The following is a 16,091-nucleotide window of genomic DNA, read 5'->3' as shown; positions in this document are numbered from 1 at the left end:
ATTTGCTGGCCACAACATGTTGACCACCATATTCTGAAACATAATGCATGAAAGAGCATCAACCCCTAGGTGGCGCCATCTGATTAGTTCTGAAAATACATGAATGCGATACCTGCAGCTGTTGTATTCTCCCACAATCAGTAATTGTTTCCTTATCTGGTTTCAAGAGGAAATAAGCCGTTGTGTTGTGTACATTTAAACAAGCATCTTAACTGAGAAATAGTTATATTAAGACGTTACTCCATCAAGCATCCATCAACAAAACATTATTTTTTTAATTTCCAAATATTTTTTACACTATGTACATTATCACACATGACCAGATTGTAACCAGGTCATGACAGCTGAGCGTGGTTGCATCAGTTCAGCCAGGGGTGGCGCTGCAGCTCCTCCAAGGAGGGTCGTTCTACGGGACACTTGGACAGACACTTCTGCAGCAAATCCTCACAAGCTGGAGAGAAAGACAAGGATCACAACCACATACAGTGTGTGTGTGTGTGTGTGTGTGTGTGTGTGTGTGTGTGTGTGTGTGTGTGTGTGTGTGTGTGTGTGTGTGTGTGTGTGTGTGAGAGAGACAGAGAGAGAGAGAGAGAGAGACAGAGAGAGAGAGAGAGAGAGACAGAGAGAGAGAGAGACAGAGAGAGAGAGAGAGAGAGAGAGAGAGAGACAGAGAGAGACAGAGAGAGACAGAGAGAGAGAGAGAGAGAGAGACAGAGAGAGAGAGAGAGACAGACAGAGAGACAGACAGAGAGAGAGAGAGAGACATCATGTCTGCAGGCATCAAGTGTCCACATGTCCATCTTACCTGGGGACAGCTTGACACTGATCTCAGGTTCCTCAGAGATAATCTCCCTTCTGCTGTTAAATGGAGCCGCTCCACAAAGAATCTCGTACAGCAACACACCCGACTGCCACACAGTGCAGGCACCTGCTCTGTAGCAACCATGCGTGAACCACTCGGGTGGAGTGTATAGGGTGGTGCCTCCAATACAGACAGAGAGAGAGAAGAGAGAGAGAGCCAGAGAATGGTCATGAGAAAGGAGAAAGAGGGCCAAAGTGGGCAGGTCAGGCATTGTGTAACTTTAACAATAAGTACTTCGTACTAGTAGTATGTGTAGTAGTAGTAGTACTTCGTACTAGTAGTATGTGTAGTAGTAGTACTTCATACTAGTAGTATGTGTCGTAGTAGTACTTCATACTAGTAGTATGTGTAGTAGTAGTACTTCATACTTGGACATAGTCCAGCAGAGAAGCCTAAAGACACAGGCAAACATGTGAAACACAGCAAAGTGAACTCAGGAAGTTACCGAAGAACCTCGTGTAGAGTCCATTTTTCAGGAGGCAGCCGCAACCGAAGTCGATGAGCCTGAGACGTGGGGTGTCGGTGCCAGTCTCCACCAGGATGTTCTCCAGTTTGAGGTCCCGGTGGAGGACTCCTCTGGCATGAACATCTGCCATCATGCTCACCAGTTGCTTCATGAAGGGCTGAGAAACACAGAGAGAGAGAGGGAAAGAGAGGTAGAAACAAGAAAAGAAGGAGAAAGGAAATGACATCACTGTCTGGATTAATCTATTGGGGGTACACCCCACAAACACACACCCCAACCCCCGCACACATAAGCACATGCTGGCCCATCCATCCGTCTGTCTGTCCATCCATCCTCCATCAACCATCCATCTTTTCACCCCCTCACCTTAGCCTCCTCCTCCTGCAGGGAGCCCCCCACAGTCTCCAGGTAGTAGAAGAGGTCAATAGAGGGGACGGGTCTCTCCATCACCAAGACCAGGTCTCGCTCCACCTCAAACCAGTCCACCAGAGTCACGGCCGAGTGCTTACCGACGGCTGCCGGTTGACCTCCTGCGAGCACCATCAGCATCACCTCCAGGGGGCAGCGCTGCAGGTTCCCATCAATAATCTGAGAAACACAAAGAGTTGTAATGAGTGTCTGAGGACCCCCCATGATGCCGAGGAAAATAAGACAGAAATTAACGGTGAAACGAGGCAGTGAAATGTGAGGAGAGCTTGTGGGTTTGAGATGGCTTTGGGTAACTAACTAGGCTCCCACTAAAAGATGAGGGAGGAGTAACAGAGGTGTTTTGTTTTAAATATGCATCACATACACTGAGCACACGGGCCGCTAATGACAGAACACAGGTTTGAAATGACGTTGATGTTTCAAGATATGATGAGGACGTGGGAATTTACCATGGGGATCATCCTGGTTGCCTTTTCCAGGGGGATGTGTTTTATTGCCACCTACAGGACACACACACACACACACACACACACACACACACACACACACACACACACACACACACACACACAATCTACTGAGGATATGTCCAGCACATCCAACGGGGGATGTAGGTCATGTGTTTGATACATGTGGCCTACTGATACTGTATGGTGTGAACGTGAACCTTTAAACATCAGTGAATGCTTCTTATGTTCATTATCAAATCTGTACTTTGCATCCGAGCAGCTGGACAATATTGTGTAGCTAGCCTATATTTTGTAGGGCAAGAAGGTAGATAACTAGCATGTGCAAGTCTTGCATCTGCATGAGGCCATTTTGTGTAAAATGATACTGGGCGCTGTAATAGCTCATCAGCTGACATTATGTTGGCTGTTAAAGTAACGAAGTACTCCTGTCAATTAAGACCCCCCCCTCAAAAAAGGACATAGATTAGAGGTGTTGTGTCCCCACGCCACTGTTTGTAAGTCTTACCTGTAAATTGTCCTCTTTGCGGCGGCCAGCATAGACGGCGCCAAAGCCTCCTTCACCCAACTGCTCCATTTCCTCGTATTTGTCCTCAAAGTCAGCTAAACACACACACACACACACACACACACACACACACACACACACACACACACACACACACACACACACACACACCTGTTTATCTGTCTGTCTGTTTTTATATGTGTCTGTCTGTCTGTCTGTCTGTCTGTCTGTCTGTGTTGTTGTGTATCAGCTGACCTCTGCTGTATGACTTGGCAGTTCTTCTGGACTTGCCAGGAACGGTGTTATGTGAGCCACCCTCATTTTGATGGTGCTGGCGACTCTTCCAGCAGGTGCCGCTGGCTCTGGGGCTCTGCCTTTGGACCGGGGTATCCTCCTGGAACACAGGGGGTACATGAAAAGATGAAAACATGGACATGTCTGACTCTCATTCTTCCTCCGTGTACATGTCGGCATCCTCCTCACCCCCTTGTGCAGCTCTGCTTGAGAGCTGTTTGATGCTGTCCTCCTTCTCTTAGCTCCCTCCTTACTCCCCTCTGAGCTGATCGTCTCTCTTTTCCTCTTTGCTAGGACGGAAGACAGACGGGCTTATTTCTGCTGTGTTGCAGAAATGTTGAGACATCCATACATGTGTATTCTCAGTACACCCCAACAGGGAGTTCACAGGTCTCAGATCAGCAGGAACCATGATGAAAAGGTGTGTATCATCAGCATAACCATGGGTTGCATTACACACCGTGTAATATTTGAGACCTGAACTTTGTCTCAGAGACCAGTGTAGAACCTGGCTAAGCCCTGAATTTAGACACCAACTGGCTAACACTGATGTCTTTGCAGCCCTGGGTGACTCCTCATTGGAAGAGGTAGAGCACAGATGTGAGGGGGAGGGATTACACATAACCATCAGGCTTTGCTGCCGACTGTCAGACAATCTGGAGAGCTAAAATATTACACGGCTGTTTCACAACAAGTTTGCACGTACGAACGATTGATGAATGAGGCCCGTGTTTTCAAATAACTTTACCAAGTGGAAACATATAAAGTCTAAACCACAAGGGCACAATGATAGGGAGACGTCTCATTTGCATAGCAGTTATAATTACCAGTGGAAGAAGAGGACTTGCAACCTAGCAGGTACAAACTAACAATGTGCTTGAAAGGGCAACCCACTTCTCAAGCCTCTATGTATCAGGATATTGTGAAAAAACTGTTGTCTGTGCTGCTGGTGGCATGAAAACCAGAATGAAAACTGTTGTATGACAATATATAAATATTGATGCAGTCAGTTACTAAGAAAGGAAAGACTTGAGGCTGACTAATCATGGCAACGTTAGGACATTTCTTCTCCAGCAAAGGTTTAATAGCTGAGAAAAGGTTGCAAGAAAGTAGGATGATGTTCATGAGCCCTGCAGATAGAAGGTAGTGGGGCAAGGTGGAGGGCCTAAAATGTGGTCCAGCCTTGTGGAGCAGACTAGAGTTAGGGTTTACCATGAGAACATGGATCATGCAACCCTCAGGAATGCACAGTGTGAAACAAACAGCAATATTCTGCCTAAAGTGCAGGACTTTCCTCTGGGAAAAATGACACATTCTTCACAGTTAGCCATGTTAAAAAACTCTCAGCATTGGTAGTGGAGGGTCCCCCCCCTTTTTTTTTTCTCCCCAATTGTACTTGGCCAATTACCCCACTCTTCTGAGCCGTCCATCCCCTCTGCCGATCCGGGGAGGGCTGCAGACTACCACATGTCTCCTCCGATACATGTGGAGTCGCCAGCCGCTTCTTTTCACCTGACAGTGAGGAGTTTCGCCAGGGGGACGTAGCGCGTGGGAGGATCACACTATTCCCCCCAGTTTCCCCTCAAACAGGCGCTTCAACTGACCAGAGGAGGCGCTAGTGCAGCGACCAGGACACATGCCCACATCCGGCTTCCTCCTGCAGACACGGCCAATTGTGTCTGTAGGGACGCCCGCGGCCCTGAGAGAGGATAAGCGGTTTGGATGGTGGATGGATGAATGGATGCCCGACCAAGCCTGAGGTAACACGGGCATTCGAACTGGCAATCCCCATGTTGGTAGGCAACGGGCTAGACCGCTCCGCTACCCGGACGCCGGTAATGGAGGGTTGAATAGATTGTCCCTCTGAAGAAAAGAGTTTTCGTTTTGCACTTGAATTTTCCTCTTTTTGTAGATCGTCAATGATTATTTTTGAGGTCAAGACGATACAAATGACATGTACAAACACACAACGCTAGTGTGGAACCGACAGATAGTGTTAGATATCCTAACTCTGTCTTAACAAATGCTTTTGAGTCCTTCACATCATTTCATAGTGTGTGACAAATGCATATGGCTTTTAAATTAAACATGGACTCGACATATTGCACAATTTTGTGGACATACTTACAGCTCATGATAATAGCAAAGTGTGTTAGAATATAAGGAGGTGAAAATCCGGACTAAAACGAAGAAACTGATATAAAATAACTAGAAAGATGTGTTGAAAGGTCTGTTCTCATGGGTTGTTGGCATTCATCTGGATTGACAGGTGGCCGGAACTTGGTAAGTGCATTCCGTCAGCCATTATGATGTCACGGAGTTCCATTTTCTTTCTAGGGTAAAGGTCACGTGTAGCAGCCAGTTTTAAGCAGATAAACAAAATATGGTAATGAATAATCACTATATATTCTGAAATATATTATACTTCTACTACTACTACTACTACTACTACTACTACTACCACTACTACTACTACTACTACTACTTTCGGCTGCTCCCGTTAGGGGTCGCCACAGCGGATCATCCGTCTCCATCTCTTCCTGTCCTCTGCATCGTCCTCTGTCACACCAATCACCTGCATTTCCTCCCTCACCACATCCATAAACCTCCTCTTTGGCCTTCCTCTTCTCCTCTTCCCTGGCAGCTCCATATTCAGCATCCTTCTCCCAATATATCCAGCATCTCTCCTCCACACATGTCCAAGCCATCTCAATCTTGCCTCTCTTGCTTTGTCTCCAAACCGTCCAACCTGAGCGGTCCCTCTAATATAATCGTTCCTAATCCTGTCCTTCTTCGTTACTCCTAGTGAAAATCTTAGCATCTTCAACTCTGCCACCTCCAGCTCCGCCTCCTGTCTTTTCGTCAGTGCCACTGTCTCCAAACCATATAACATAGCTGGTCTCACAACCATCTTGTAAACTTTCCCTTTAACTCTTGCTGGTACCCTTCTGTCGCAAATCACTCCTGACACACTTCTCCACCCACTCCAACCTGCCTGCACTCTCTTTTTCACCTCTCTACTGCACTCCCCGTTACTTTGGACAGTTGACCCCAAGTATTTAAACTCAAATGCCTTTGTCACCTCCACTCCTTGCATCCTGACCATTCCACTGTCCTCTCTCTCATTCACGCATAGGTATTCCGTCTTGCTCCTACTGACTTTCATTCCTCTTCTCTCCAGTGCATACCTCCACCTCTCCAGGCTCTCCTCAACCTGCACCCTACTCTCGCTACAGATCACAATGTCATCCGCGAACATCATCGTCCATGGAGACTCCTGCCTGATCTTGTCCGTCAACCTGTCCATCACCATTGCAAACAAGAAAGGGCTCAGAGCCGATCCTTGATGTAAACCCACCTCCACCTTGAACCCATCTGTCATTCCAACCGCACACCTCACCATTGTCACACTTCCCTCATACGTATCCTGCACCACTCCTACATACTTCTCTGCAACTCCTGACTTCCTCATACAATACCACACCTCCTCTCTCGGCACTCTGTCATAAGCTTTCTCTAAATCTACAAAGACACAATGCAACTCTTTCTGGCCTTCTCTATACTTCTCAATCAACATTCTCAAAGCAAACATCGCATCTGTGGTGCTCTTTCGTGGCATGAAACCATACTGCTGCTGCTGATCATCACCTCTCCTCTTAACCTAGCTTCTAATACTCTTTCCCAAATCTTCATGCTGTGGCTGATCAACTTTATACCTCTGTAGTTGTTACAGTTCTGCACATCGCCCTTGTTCTTGAAAATCGGTACCAGTATGCTTCTTCTCCACTCCTCAGGCATCCTCTCACTTTCCAGGATTGTGTTAAACAATCTAGTTAAAAACCCCACTGCCATCTCTCCTAAACACCTCCATGCCTCCACAGGTATGTCATCAGGACCAACTGCCTTTCCATTCTTCATCCTATTCATAGCTGCCCTTACTTCCTCTTTGCTAATCCGCTGAACTTCCTGATTCACTATCCCTACATCATCCAACCTTCTCTCTCTCTCATTTTCTTCATTCATCAGCCCCTCAAAGTATTCCTTCCACCTTCTTAGCACACTCTCCTCGCTTGTCAGCACATTTCCATCTCTATCCTTGATCGCCCTAACTTGCTGCACATCCTTTGCAGCTTGGTCCCTCTGTCTAGCCAATTGGTACAAGTCCTTTTCTCCTTCCTTAGTGTCTAATCTGTCATACAACTCACCATACGCCTTTTCCTTTGCCTTTGCCACCTCTCTCTTTGCTTTACGCTGCATCTCCTTGTACTCCTGTCTACTTTCTTCATCTCTCTTACTATCCCACTTCTTCTTTGCCAAGCTTTTCCTCTGTATAATTTGCTGTACTTCCTCATTCCACCACCAAGTCTCCTTGTCTTCCTTCCTCTGTCCTGATGACACACCAAGTACCTTCCTAGCTGTCTCCCTCACTATTTCTGCAGTGGTTGTCCAGCCATCTGGCAACTCTTCACTACCACCCAGTGCCTGTCTTAACTCCTGCCTGAACTCCACACAACAGTCTTCCTTCTTCAACTTCCACCATTTGATCTTCGGCTGTGTCTTCACTCGCTTCCTCTTCTTGGTCTCCAAAGTCATCCTACAGACCACCATCCGATGCTGCCTAGCTACGTTCTCCCCTGTCACCACCTTGCAGTCTCCAATCCCTTTTAGATGGCGCCTTCTACATAAGATATAGTCCACCTGTGTGCACTTTCCTCCACTCTTGTACGTCACCCTGTGTTCCTCCCTCTTCTTGAAATATGTATTCACCACAGCCATTTCCATCCTTTTCGCAAAATCGACCACCATCTGTCCTTCCACATTTCTCTTCTTGACTCCATACCTTCCCATCACCTCCTCATCACCTCTGTTCCCTTCACCAACATGTCCATTGAAGTCAGCTCCAATCACCACTCTCTCCTCCTTGGGTACCCTCTCCACCATGTCGTCCAATTCACTCCAGAATTCTTCTTTTTCATCAATCTCACACCCAACTTGCGGGGCATATGCGCTGATAACATTCAGCAATAAACCTTCAATTTCCAGCTTCATATTCATCACTCTGTCTGACACTCTCTTCACCTCCAGCACGCTCTTGACATACTCTTCCTTCAGAATTACCCCTACCCCATTTCTCCTCCCATTCACACCATGGTAGAAGAGTTTGAACCCACCTCCGATACTCCTGGCCTTACTCCCCTTCCACCTGGTCTCTTGCACACACAGTATGCCTACCTTTCTTCTTTCCATCATGTCAGCCAGCTCTCTCCCTTTACCAGTCATAGTGCCAACATTCAAAGTTCCAACTCTCGCCTCCACATGCCTACCCTTCCTCCTCTCTAGCTGCCTCTGGACATGCTTTCCCCCTCTCCTTCTCCTTCGCCCAACAGTAGCATAGTTTCCACCGACACCCTGCTGGTTAACAGTACCGGTGGCGGTCGTTGGTAACCCGGGCCTCGACCGATCCGGTATGTCAGTCTTATGTATGATCCGCATATTTGATTTGGCAAAGATTTTACGCCGGATGCCCTTCCTGACGCAACCCTCCCCATTTGTCCAGGCTTGGGACCGGCACTAAGGATGCACTGGCTTGTGCATCCTCAGTGGCTGGGTTCATCAGTTATAAAATACATTATACTGAAATATACTAATATATATACTTAAATATATATAATATATATTTATATTATATATATATATATGCTCAAATATATTATATTAATGAGTTATAATCTATTATTAAATTGTAATTATAATACTGTCAAATCAGGCTGATGTACTTATACTATTATACTAATACTTTAATACTCATATACTATACCAGACTCACAGTCCACTCACAATGCTCTCAAGCTTATCTGTCTTGTCGGCAAATATCACATACATAAACCTGAAGTGCTTCATATCACACCCAATATCCGGTTGTTTTGTGTTGAACTACATCTCTTTGACTCTGTTTCTGAGATAACAACGGACAAAAAAAGCTATTAAGACCTCTCAAATAATAGGGAAAATAAAAATACTTCTAATAAAAATATATAGATTGCATAATATACATTTAAGCTTCCTTCTCCCTCGTACAGTCTGACGTTGTCAGTATTGGTTTTTGTTTTATCTTTTTTGTTTCAATATATTTGATATTGATGTCTTATGTATAAATACAAGATGTTAAAATGGTCATTTCTCTACGCGTTAAATTGACAGATGTATTTCTCTGCATATTTGCATATGCCACATATACCATATTCTCTGCATGTCTCTGCATATACCACACCAAACATGTTGGGTGTGAACACGTGGATCAGAATGATGTTGCTCTTCTAAAAGCAACAAAATAAATAAACGAATTACTTTGTTTAACACGTTACCTTTAAATACGACGACTTAAATCTCACAGGCATACCATCTCACAGTACTGGAAAATATGAAAGGTGTGACTTTTCTTTCCCTGGTATGTGTTAGAATGGCATCTCTAAATGCTACCGTTGACCTGATGGAGTCGGTAAATCAACAGACTGCACTGATCACAGATCCACTAGACCAGACCACCAGACACCCGATAGACATCTCCTACTTGAGCATGGCTGATCCCAGCACTCCATCTACCTTAAAGTAATGCTACACCCCTGGTTTACACATTAATACCTTTTGAAAGACTGAAGAGTAAAAAGTGGATATGTACTAATCCCTGGTTGAATATTCAGGAAATGGAGGGAAGACCACAATCTGAAATGAGAAAGCTATCCAGACAAGACGCGGAGGAGGAGAATAAAGGGCTGTTTTGTGATGTATCTGCATCCCTTTTCCATGTTCTCTGAGACAGCATTGGCCAGAATCTCAGCCAACCCAAACAGTGTCTGGAGAAGAGTCAGTCTGCTGCCCAGGCCTTGGAGTGCTCCCTAGCTGAGCTCGAGAAGGCAGAGGCCGGGTTCCCACCCCTGCAAGCCCTCCAGAGGCACAGATGAGATGGAAACGAGGGAGATGAGGCTGCCTGGGCTCGGGAGAGAGCTTCCTGGCAGGCAGCAGCGTAGCAGGGGCTGCAGAAAGTACAGGAAGAGGCTGGGAGGGTCGACTGCCTTCTGATAGAAGTGGGGATCACTTTGACCACGACTAACACTCTAGTGACATGCCAGGGTGTAGTGGCGACATTGGTCCAGAGATATCAGGACATAGACAAGGGGCTTGGTAGAAGCAGGAGGGAAGAGGATAAAGAAGAATTTGACCTTCCAGGGAGGGAACATGCATCTCACCAGAAGGAGTCTCACCCCGGGAGAAGGGGCAGATAAAGACTGGGGCCGATTTACTTTGCAGTGAGCAGAGCCAGTCACAGGAGCAGCACATTCAAAGTGGTACAAAGCTGGAGTTAGGATCAGGGGTTAAAAGGAGTACCAGGAACAAACAGAATGAGAGTGAGGACAAGCAGAATCAGGCGGAGGATCGAAGCCAGAGGGCTCAGACTGAGGGCTCCATGCCCAAAGGCCAGGGAAGAGCAAGACAGAAGGAAGAGGTGGAGGAGAAGAGGAGCCCAGTTCAAAGATTTCCCCCCCTGGAGATACTGAGGGAGATAACAGGTAAAGCTGAACAGCTTGGGCTAAAGGACCCCAACCTCCCTGCTGTGTACCAGCGGTATTACATAGACCTTTTCCAGATGCTATATGCAAGTAAATCTTAGCATTTGTCTCATCCTGCTTAGAATATAAAACAGGTCTACTATATTTGATCAGTGAAATGACTAGATATCCAACTGACTAAATACTGTGCTTTAACTCTCAATATTTCCTTTCACAGTCCTTTATGGCAAACCCTGTTCCCCTCACAGTCACACGAATGCCAAGACTTGTGCACCAACACAGTTTGACCTATGTCTGCCAAGACAAAGAAAAACAAAGTGCCCCTTAGCCTTTGTCACAGTCCTGTCATTGTGTGTTTGTCCACAGGATGCATGCCTAAAGAGAGCTGGAGAGCTGTCTAATTTCCCAGCATGCTGAGTTTCGGCTGGCAGCAATACCAGCATGTACCCTGGCTCTGCCAAATGACGGACACTAAGCAGGTATGGGCTTGGCTAGTACTTGGATGGGAGACCTCCCGGGAAAACCGAATTGTTGCCGGAAGTGGTGTTGGTGGACGAGTAGGGGAAGTCTTCTCTCTGGTCCTAATAAAACCAACAAATATCAAATCCCAATGCCCCAGTGTAGTGACGGGGACACTGGTGTAGGAGATGCCGTCCTTCGGATGAGACATTAATCCGAGGTCCTGACTTGCTGTGGTCATTAAAGATCCCATGGCACTTATCGCAAAGAGTAGGGGTTCCCCGGTGTCCTGGCAAAATTCCCAACCTGGCTCTCCCATTGGACCACCTAATCATCCCCCATGTAACTGGCTCAACGATTCCTCCCTCTCCACCTCAAGCTGATGTGTGGTGAGCATTCTGGTGCAGAATGGATGCCATGCATCACCCAGGTGGTGCTACCCATTGGTGGTGGTTGAGGTGAGTTAACCCCTTCAATGTGAAGCACCTTGCTATATAAATGTAAATATTATTATTATTATTATTGTGTAATGCATATTCACAACCCAGCATCTCATAAGACAGCCACATCAGAAAAATAGAGGATCTCTGGGAAGAGACCATCGGCGCAAAATATGGGTGTGAGGGGGGACAAGACTCCCCCACTTTCTGAAAGTTTGATTTTCCACCACTACTAGATATATACATATGTGTAATATTAGACATACACTCCCTGTATATGCCATCATTCATGTCATTCCCATCCCACAATATGTAAAAGTATTAGTTATTTACAACAACAAAAAAACCCTCCCCCTCCATGTATTTGGTACTGGCCGCAGCCCTCGCGTCATTTTCATCTGACGTGACTGGCCGGAGGCACAACAGCATCTGGCTGAGGCACCACCTATGGCTTGTCCGTGTAATAAATGTGTGTAGGGGTGATAAATGTGTGATAAATTTGTGTAGGGGTGGGGAAAAAGGGGGAGAAAGGCCTGAGACCCATCAAGTGGTAAGGGGCCTTAGAGGTAGGCCTATTACAAAAATGCAAATGGCCTTGTCTTGGACCTCCCCCTAAAAACAGCCTTGAGAATATAGTTGAGGAAAAAAGTAGGTGTGCGATGTAGTCTACAATATTCTCCTTTCAGAAATCACCAAAATCAACTAGTTCACTACAGCTGACTCTAGGCTACTGATATACCTGCCATCGCTAGATCATTAGTATGGAGTATTAATAATAATTTATGGAGCATTATAGAATTCCTATGTATTATTCTGTTTATAGTTTCACAATCAACTTAAGGAAACTGTATATTCAATTCGATTCAATCCAATCCAACTTTATTTATATCGCTCTACCAGTCAAAAGTTTGAGTACACCTGCAAAACCAGGTTTTTCATGATTATCTGTGCTTCAAACTGTGTACGCTTGTCTATAAATGCTTCATATTTCATTATAGGATATGTGTACTTACAAACCCCAATTCCAATGAAGTTGGGACGCTGTGTAAAACGTGAATAAAAACAGAATACCATGATTTGCAAATCCTTTTCCACCTATATTCAGTTGAATACACTACAAAGACAAGATATTTGATGTTCAAACTGATACATTTTATTGTTTTTTGCAAATATTCACTCATTTTGAATTTGATGCCTGCAACACGTTCCAAAGAAGCTGGGACAGGGGCATGTTCACCACTGTGTTACACCACCTTTCCTTTTAACAACACTCAATAAGCATTTGGGAACTGAGGACACTAATTGTTGAAGCTTCGTAGGTGGAATTCTTCCCCATTCTTGCTTGATGTGCGACTTCAGTTGCTCAACAGTCCGGGGTCTCCGTTGTCGTATTTCGTGCTTCATAATGCGCCACACATGTTCAGTGGCAGACAGGTCTGGACTGCAGGCAGGCCAGTCCAGTACCCGCACTCTTTTACTACGAAGCCCCGCTGGTGGACCACGTGCAGGATGTGGCTTGGCATTGTCTTGCTGAAATAAGCAGGGACGTCCCTGAAAAAGACGTCGCTTGGATGGCAGCACATGTTGCTCCAAAACCTGTATGGACCTTCCAGCATTAATGGTGCCTTCACAGATGTGCAAGCTACCCATGATGCCATGGGCACTAACACCTCCCCCATACCGTCACAGATGTGGCTTTTGGACTTTGGGCTGATAACAATCTGGATGGTCCTTTTCCTCTTTAGCCCGGAGGACACGACGTCCATGATTTCCAAAAACAATGTGAAATGTGGACTCGTCAGACCACAGCACACTTTTCCACTTTGCGTCAGTCCATCTCAGATGAGCTCGGGCCAGAGAAGCCGGTGGTGTTTCTGGGTGGTGTTGATATCTGGCTTTGGCTTTGCATGGTAGAGTTTTAACTTGCACTTGTAGATGTAGCGACCAACTGTGTTAACTGACGATGGTTTTCCCAAGTGTTCCTGAGCCCACGTGGTAATTTCCTTTACACAATGATGTCGGTTTTTAATGCAGTGCCGCCTGAGGGGTCGAAGGTCACGGGCATTCAGTGTGGGTTTTCGGCCTTGTGGCTTACGTGCAGAGATTTCTCCGGATTCTCTGAATCTTGTGATGATATTATGGACTGGAGATGATGAAATCCCTAAATTCCTTGCAGTTGTACGTTGAGAAACGTTGTTCTTCAACTGTTGGACTATTTGCTCATGCAGTTGTTCACAAAGTGGTGAACCTCGCCCCATCCTTGCTTGTGAACGACTGAGCCTTTCGGGGATGCTCCTTTTATACCCAATCATGACACTCCCCTGTTTCCAACTAACCTGTTCACCTGTGGAATGTCCCAAACAGGTGTTTTTTGAGCATTCCTCAACTTTCCCAGTCTTTTGTTGCCCCTGTCCCAGCTTCTTTGGAACGTGTTGCAGGCATCAAATTCACAATGAGTGAATATTTGCAAAAAACAATAAAGTTTATCCGTTTGAACATTAAATATCTTGTCTTTGCAGTGTATTCAATTGATGGTGTGTGTCTGTGTGCCTGTGTGCGCGTGTGTATATATATAGTATATATATATATATATACACACACACACCCTTTTTTCTGGGAATGACTGGCCATTGGCAATGTTTATCCAACCCCCCCTGTCAGACCCAAATTTTCACCCCTGGAAGAGATGCAAAAAAGCACTTACAGAGAGGTAAAGGGAGAGCACAGTGTGTTTGTTTGTGTATGTGGACTTGTGAGAGGAAGGAGGTAGAATGGAGAGGGGCATTGAAGGTTTTCATGATTCCTTTCTTTGATTCGTTTCTCAGGCCTGCTGGTTTATTATAGTGTCTGCACTATCTGTGCTGCATAGTGTTTAAGCCAGTTTTCTCTTCTGTGTGTGTGTTCTTGTGTGTGTTTGATCCCTGTTTGAGCATTGCATGTAGGCTGGATCAGTGTGGTGAACTACGAGAACTTCTGAAGAGGCTCCAGAGTGTTTGGGTTGAGCTGAACTAACTCTACTTTGCAGAGAGCAGAGCGTACCGTCAGTGAACAAGCCTCGCACATGGCCAGAGGACACCTGCAGACTCCAACCTGCCTGTCTATCTGGAAGACTGGGAGATACTGGCAAGACTGGGAGAATGGGGAGTGAAGGCGTTATCGCCAATTAAGACACGCGTGGCCTGGTACAGAAATAGCTGACGGAACGAGATTCTTAAAAATATATGTTTCAACGACCACGGCCGCTCACTCTCCTACTCCACAAAAGTTGAGACTCTCAGAGGTGCTGAATATTTTAGAGTCACTCAAGAGGTGGGAGCAGAGGAGAACGGTGCAAGGGAAGATGATGACAGAGAGCAGATGGAGGAGGTGGTGGAGTGAGACGGAGAGGAGGATGAGATGACAGCGGAGGACGTGCCCATGGAGGCGGAAGAAACACAGGAGTGTCTGGAAGAGTCAGAGTTAGTGGACAATGAGGAGGAAGAGCATGAGGGGAAAGGAGGCGATGAAGAGGTCTGAAGAGGAAAGCGAGGATGATGATGAGGAAGATGATGATGAGTACCCCACCAGTGCAGGATGGGAAGATGCTCACGGGCTACCGGGCCCACACAGAGAAGTACTGGATGGGTGTGGCCCGCACCAGTATGGACCCTGATGGCAAGGACAAGAAGGTGGCTAAGACCGACCTTGCCATGGCTAAAGTTTTCTGTGAAGACCAGCAGCAGGACACTACCACAGCCTTCATGTGTGCCTCTATGAATGCGAATTTGGAGAGAAACTTGAGTTTGTGGGTGTGGATGTGTGCATGCATGCGTGCATGTGTCTCTAAAATATTTCTTGTTAGTGATGGACTATATTCCTTTTCCTTTTACACAACCTCTTTGAGGTTTTTTTTGGGGTCGTGGGGGGGGGGGTAAACCAATAGGATAGTTACTGACCCATCATCCCATGTCCCACACACTGAGTATCAGCTACTGTCTTCTGGTGGGAGCTTCAAAGTCCTTTGTTGCAGATTCAATAGATTTGAAAATTCATTTATCCCTGTGTCAATAAAACGTTTAAATAGTGGCTGATAGGATAAGGACGAGGCCAGGATGGAAGTTTTTTTAAGGGGGGGGGGGGGTGCAGATTTTTGCTTTTTATCTTTGTTTTCCTGTTTGACTATAGGTGCTTTTTAGGAATCTTGCTGTTATGTGTTTACTCACTAACGCATTTGTATGTATGTGTATGTGGGACGTCTATGGCTGCAGCATTAGGGCGGGTCATACTCGGGTGTCAACGTGAATTTGAAGGAAATCCTAACATGGGGGGTGTCTAAATAGTGTTTTTTTTAATGGGGAATTCCATTAAGAGTTATTAAGACAAAGCCAAATCAAATTTACATATTTATTAACAGGTGAACTGCATGTATATCACTGCACACAATTACAAAGATCAAGCTCCTGACTTCTTGAACTCTGCCAGGTTGCACAAGTCCTACTTTGAGTCATTCTGGGACATCAGTCTCCTCCTGGTCTCCTGAGCCCTGATCCTTCCGTCCCTCTTTTCCTGTGAGAAGTACTTAGCAGAAGCCTCAGTCACCATTTTAACAATGCTCTCAA

The 16,091-nt window shown here is 45.9% G+C and overlaps 1 protein-coding gene across 1 annotated transcript; it reads right to left on the bottom strand.

Annotated features, from left to right (window-relative positions):
- Positions 1–359: 359 nt before the first annotated feature.
- Positions 360–2,801, bottom strand: LOC130126101 (serine/threonine-protein kinase pim-1-like). Its single transcript, XM_056295464.1, has 5 exons — positions 2,733–2,801; positions 1,695–1,916; positions 1,308–1,485; positions 806–982; positions 360–451 (listed from the first exon to the last, which is right to left on the bottom strand). Exons 1-5 carry the CDS (start codon positions 2,799–2,801, stop codon positions 360–362), a joined length of 738 nt encoding a protein of 245 aa, XP_056151439.1.
- Positions 2,802–16,091: the final 13,290 nt, after the last annotated feature.

The sequence above is a fragment of the Lampris incognitus genome, chromosome 16 (genome assembly GCF_029633865.1).
Source record: "Lampris incognitus isolate fLamInc1 chromosome 16, fLamInc1.hap2, whole genome shotgun sequence".
Lineage (NCBI taxonomy): Eukaryota > Metazoa > Chordata > Actinopteri > Lampriformes > Lampridae > Lampris > Lampris incognitus.
Note: the sequence above shows the minus strand (reverse complement) of the source record. Positions and strands in the feature narration are given on the sequence as shown.

Excerpts from the sequence above, each read along its gene's own strand:
- LOC130126101 (XM_056295464.1), bottom strand. The coding sequence starts at position 2,801 with ATGGAGCAGTTGGGTGAAGGAGGCTTTGGCGCCGTCTATGCTGGCCGC. Across the intron at positions 1,917-2,732 it reads GCAAAGAGGACAATTTACAG|ATTATTGATGGGAACCTGCA; the intron begins GTAAGACTTACA and ends TGTGTTTCTCAG. Across the intron at positions 1,486-1,694 it reads TGCAGGAGGAGGAGGCTAAG|CCCTTCATGAAGCAACTGGT; the intron begins GTGAGGGGGTGA and ends TGTGTTTCTCAG.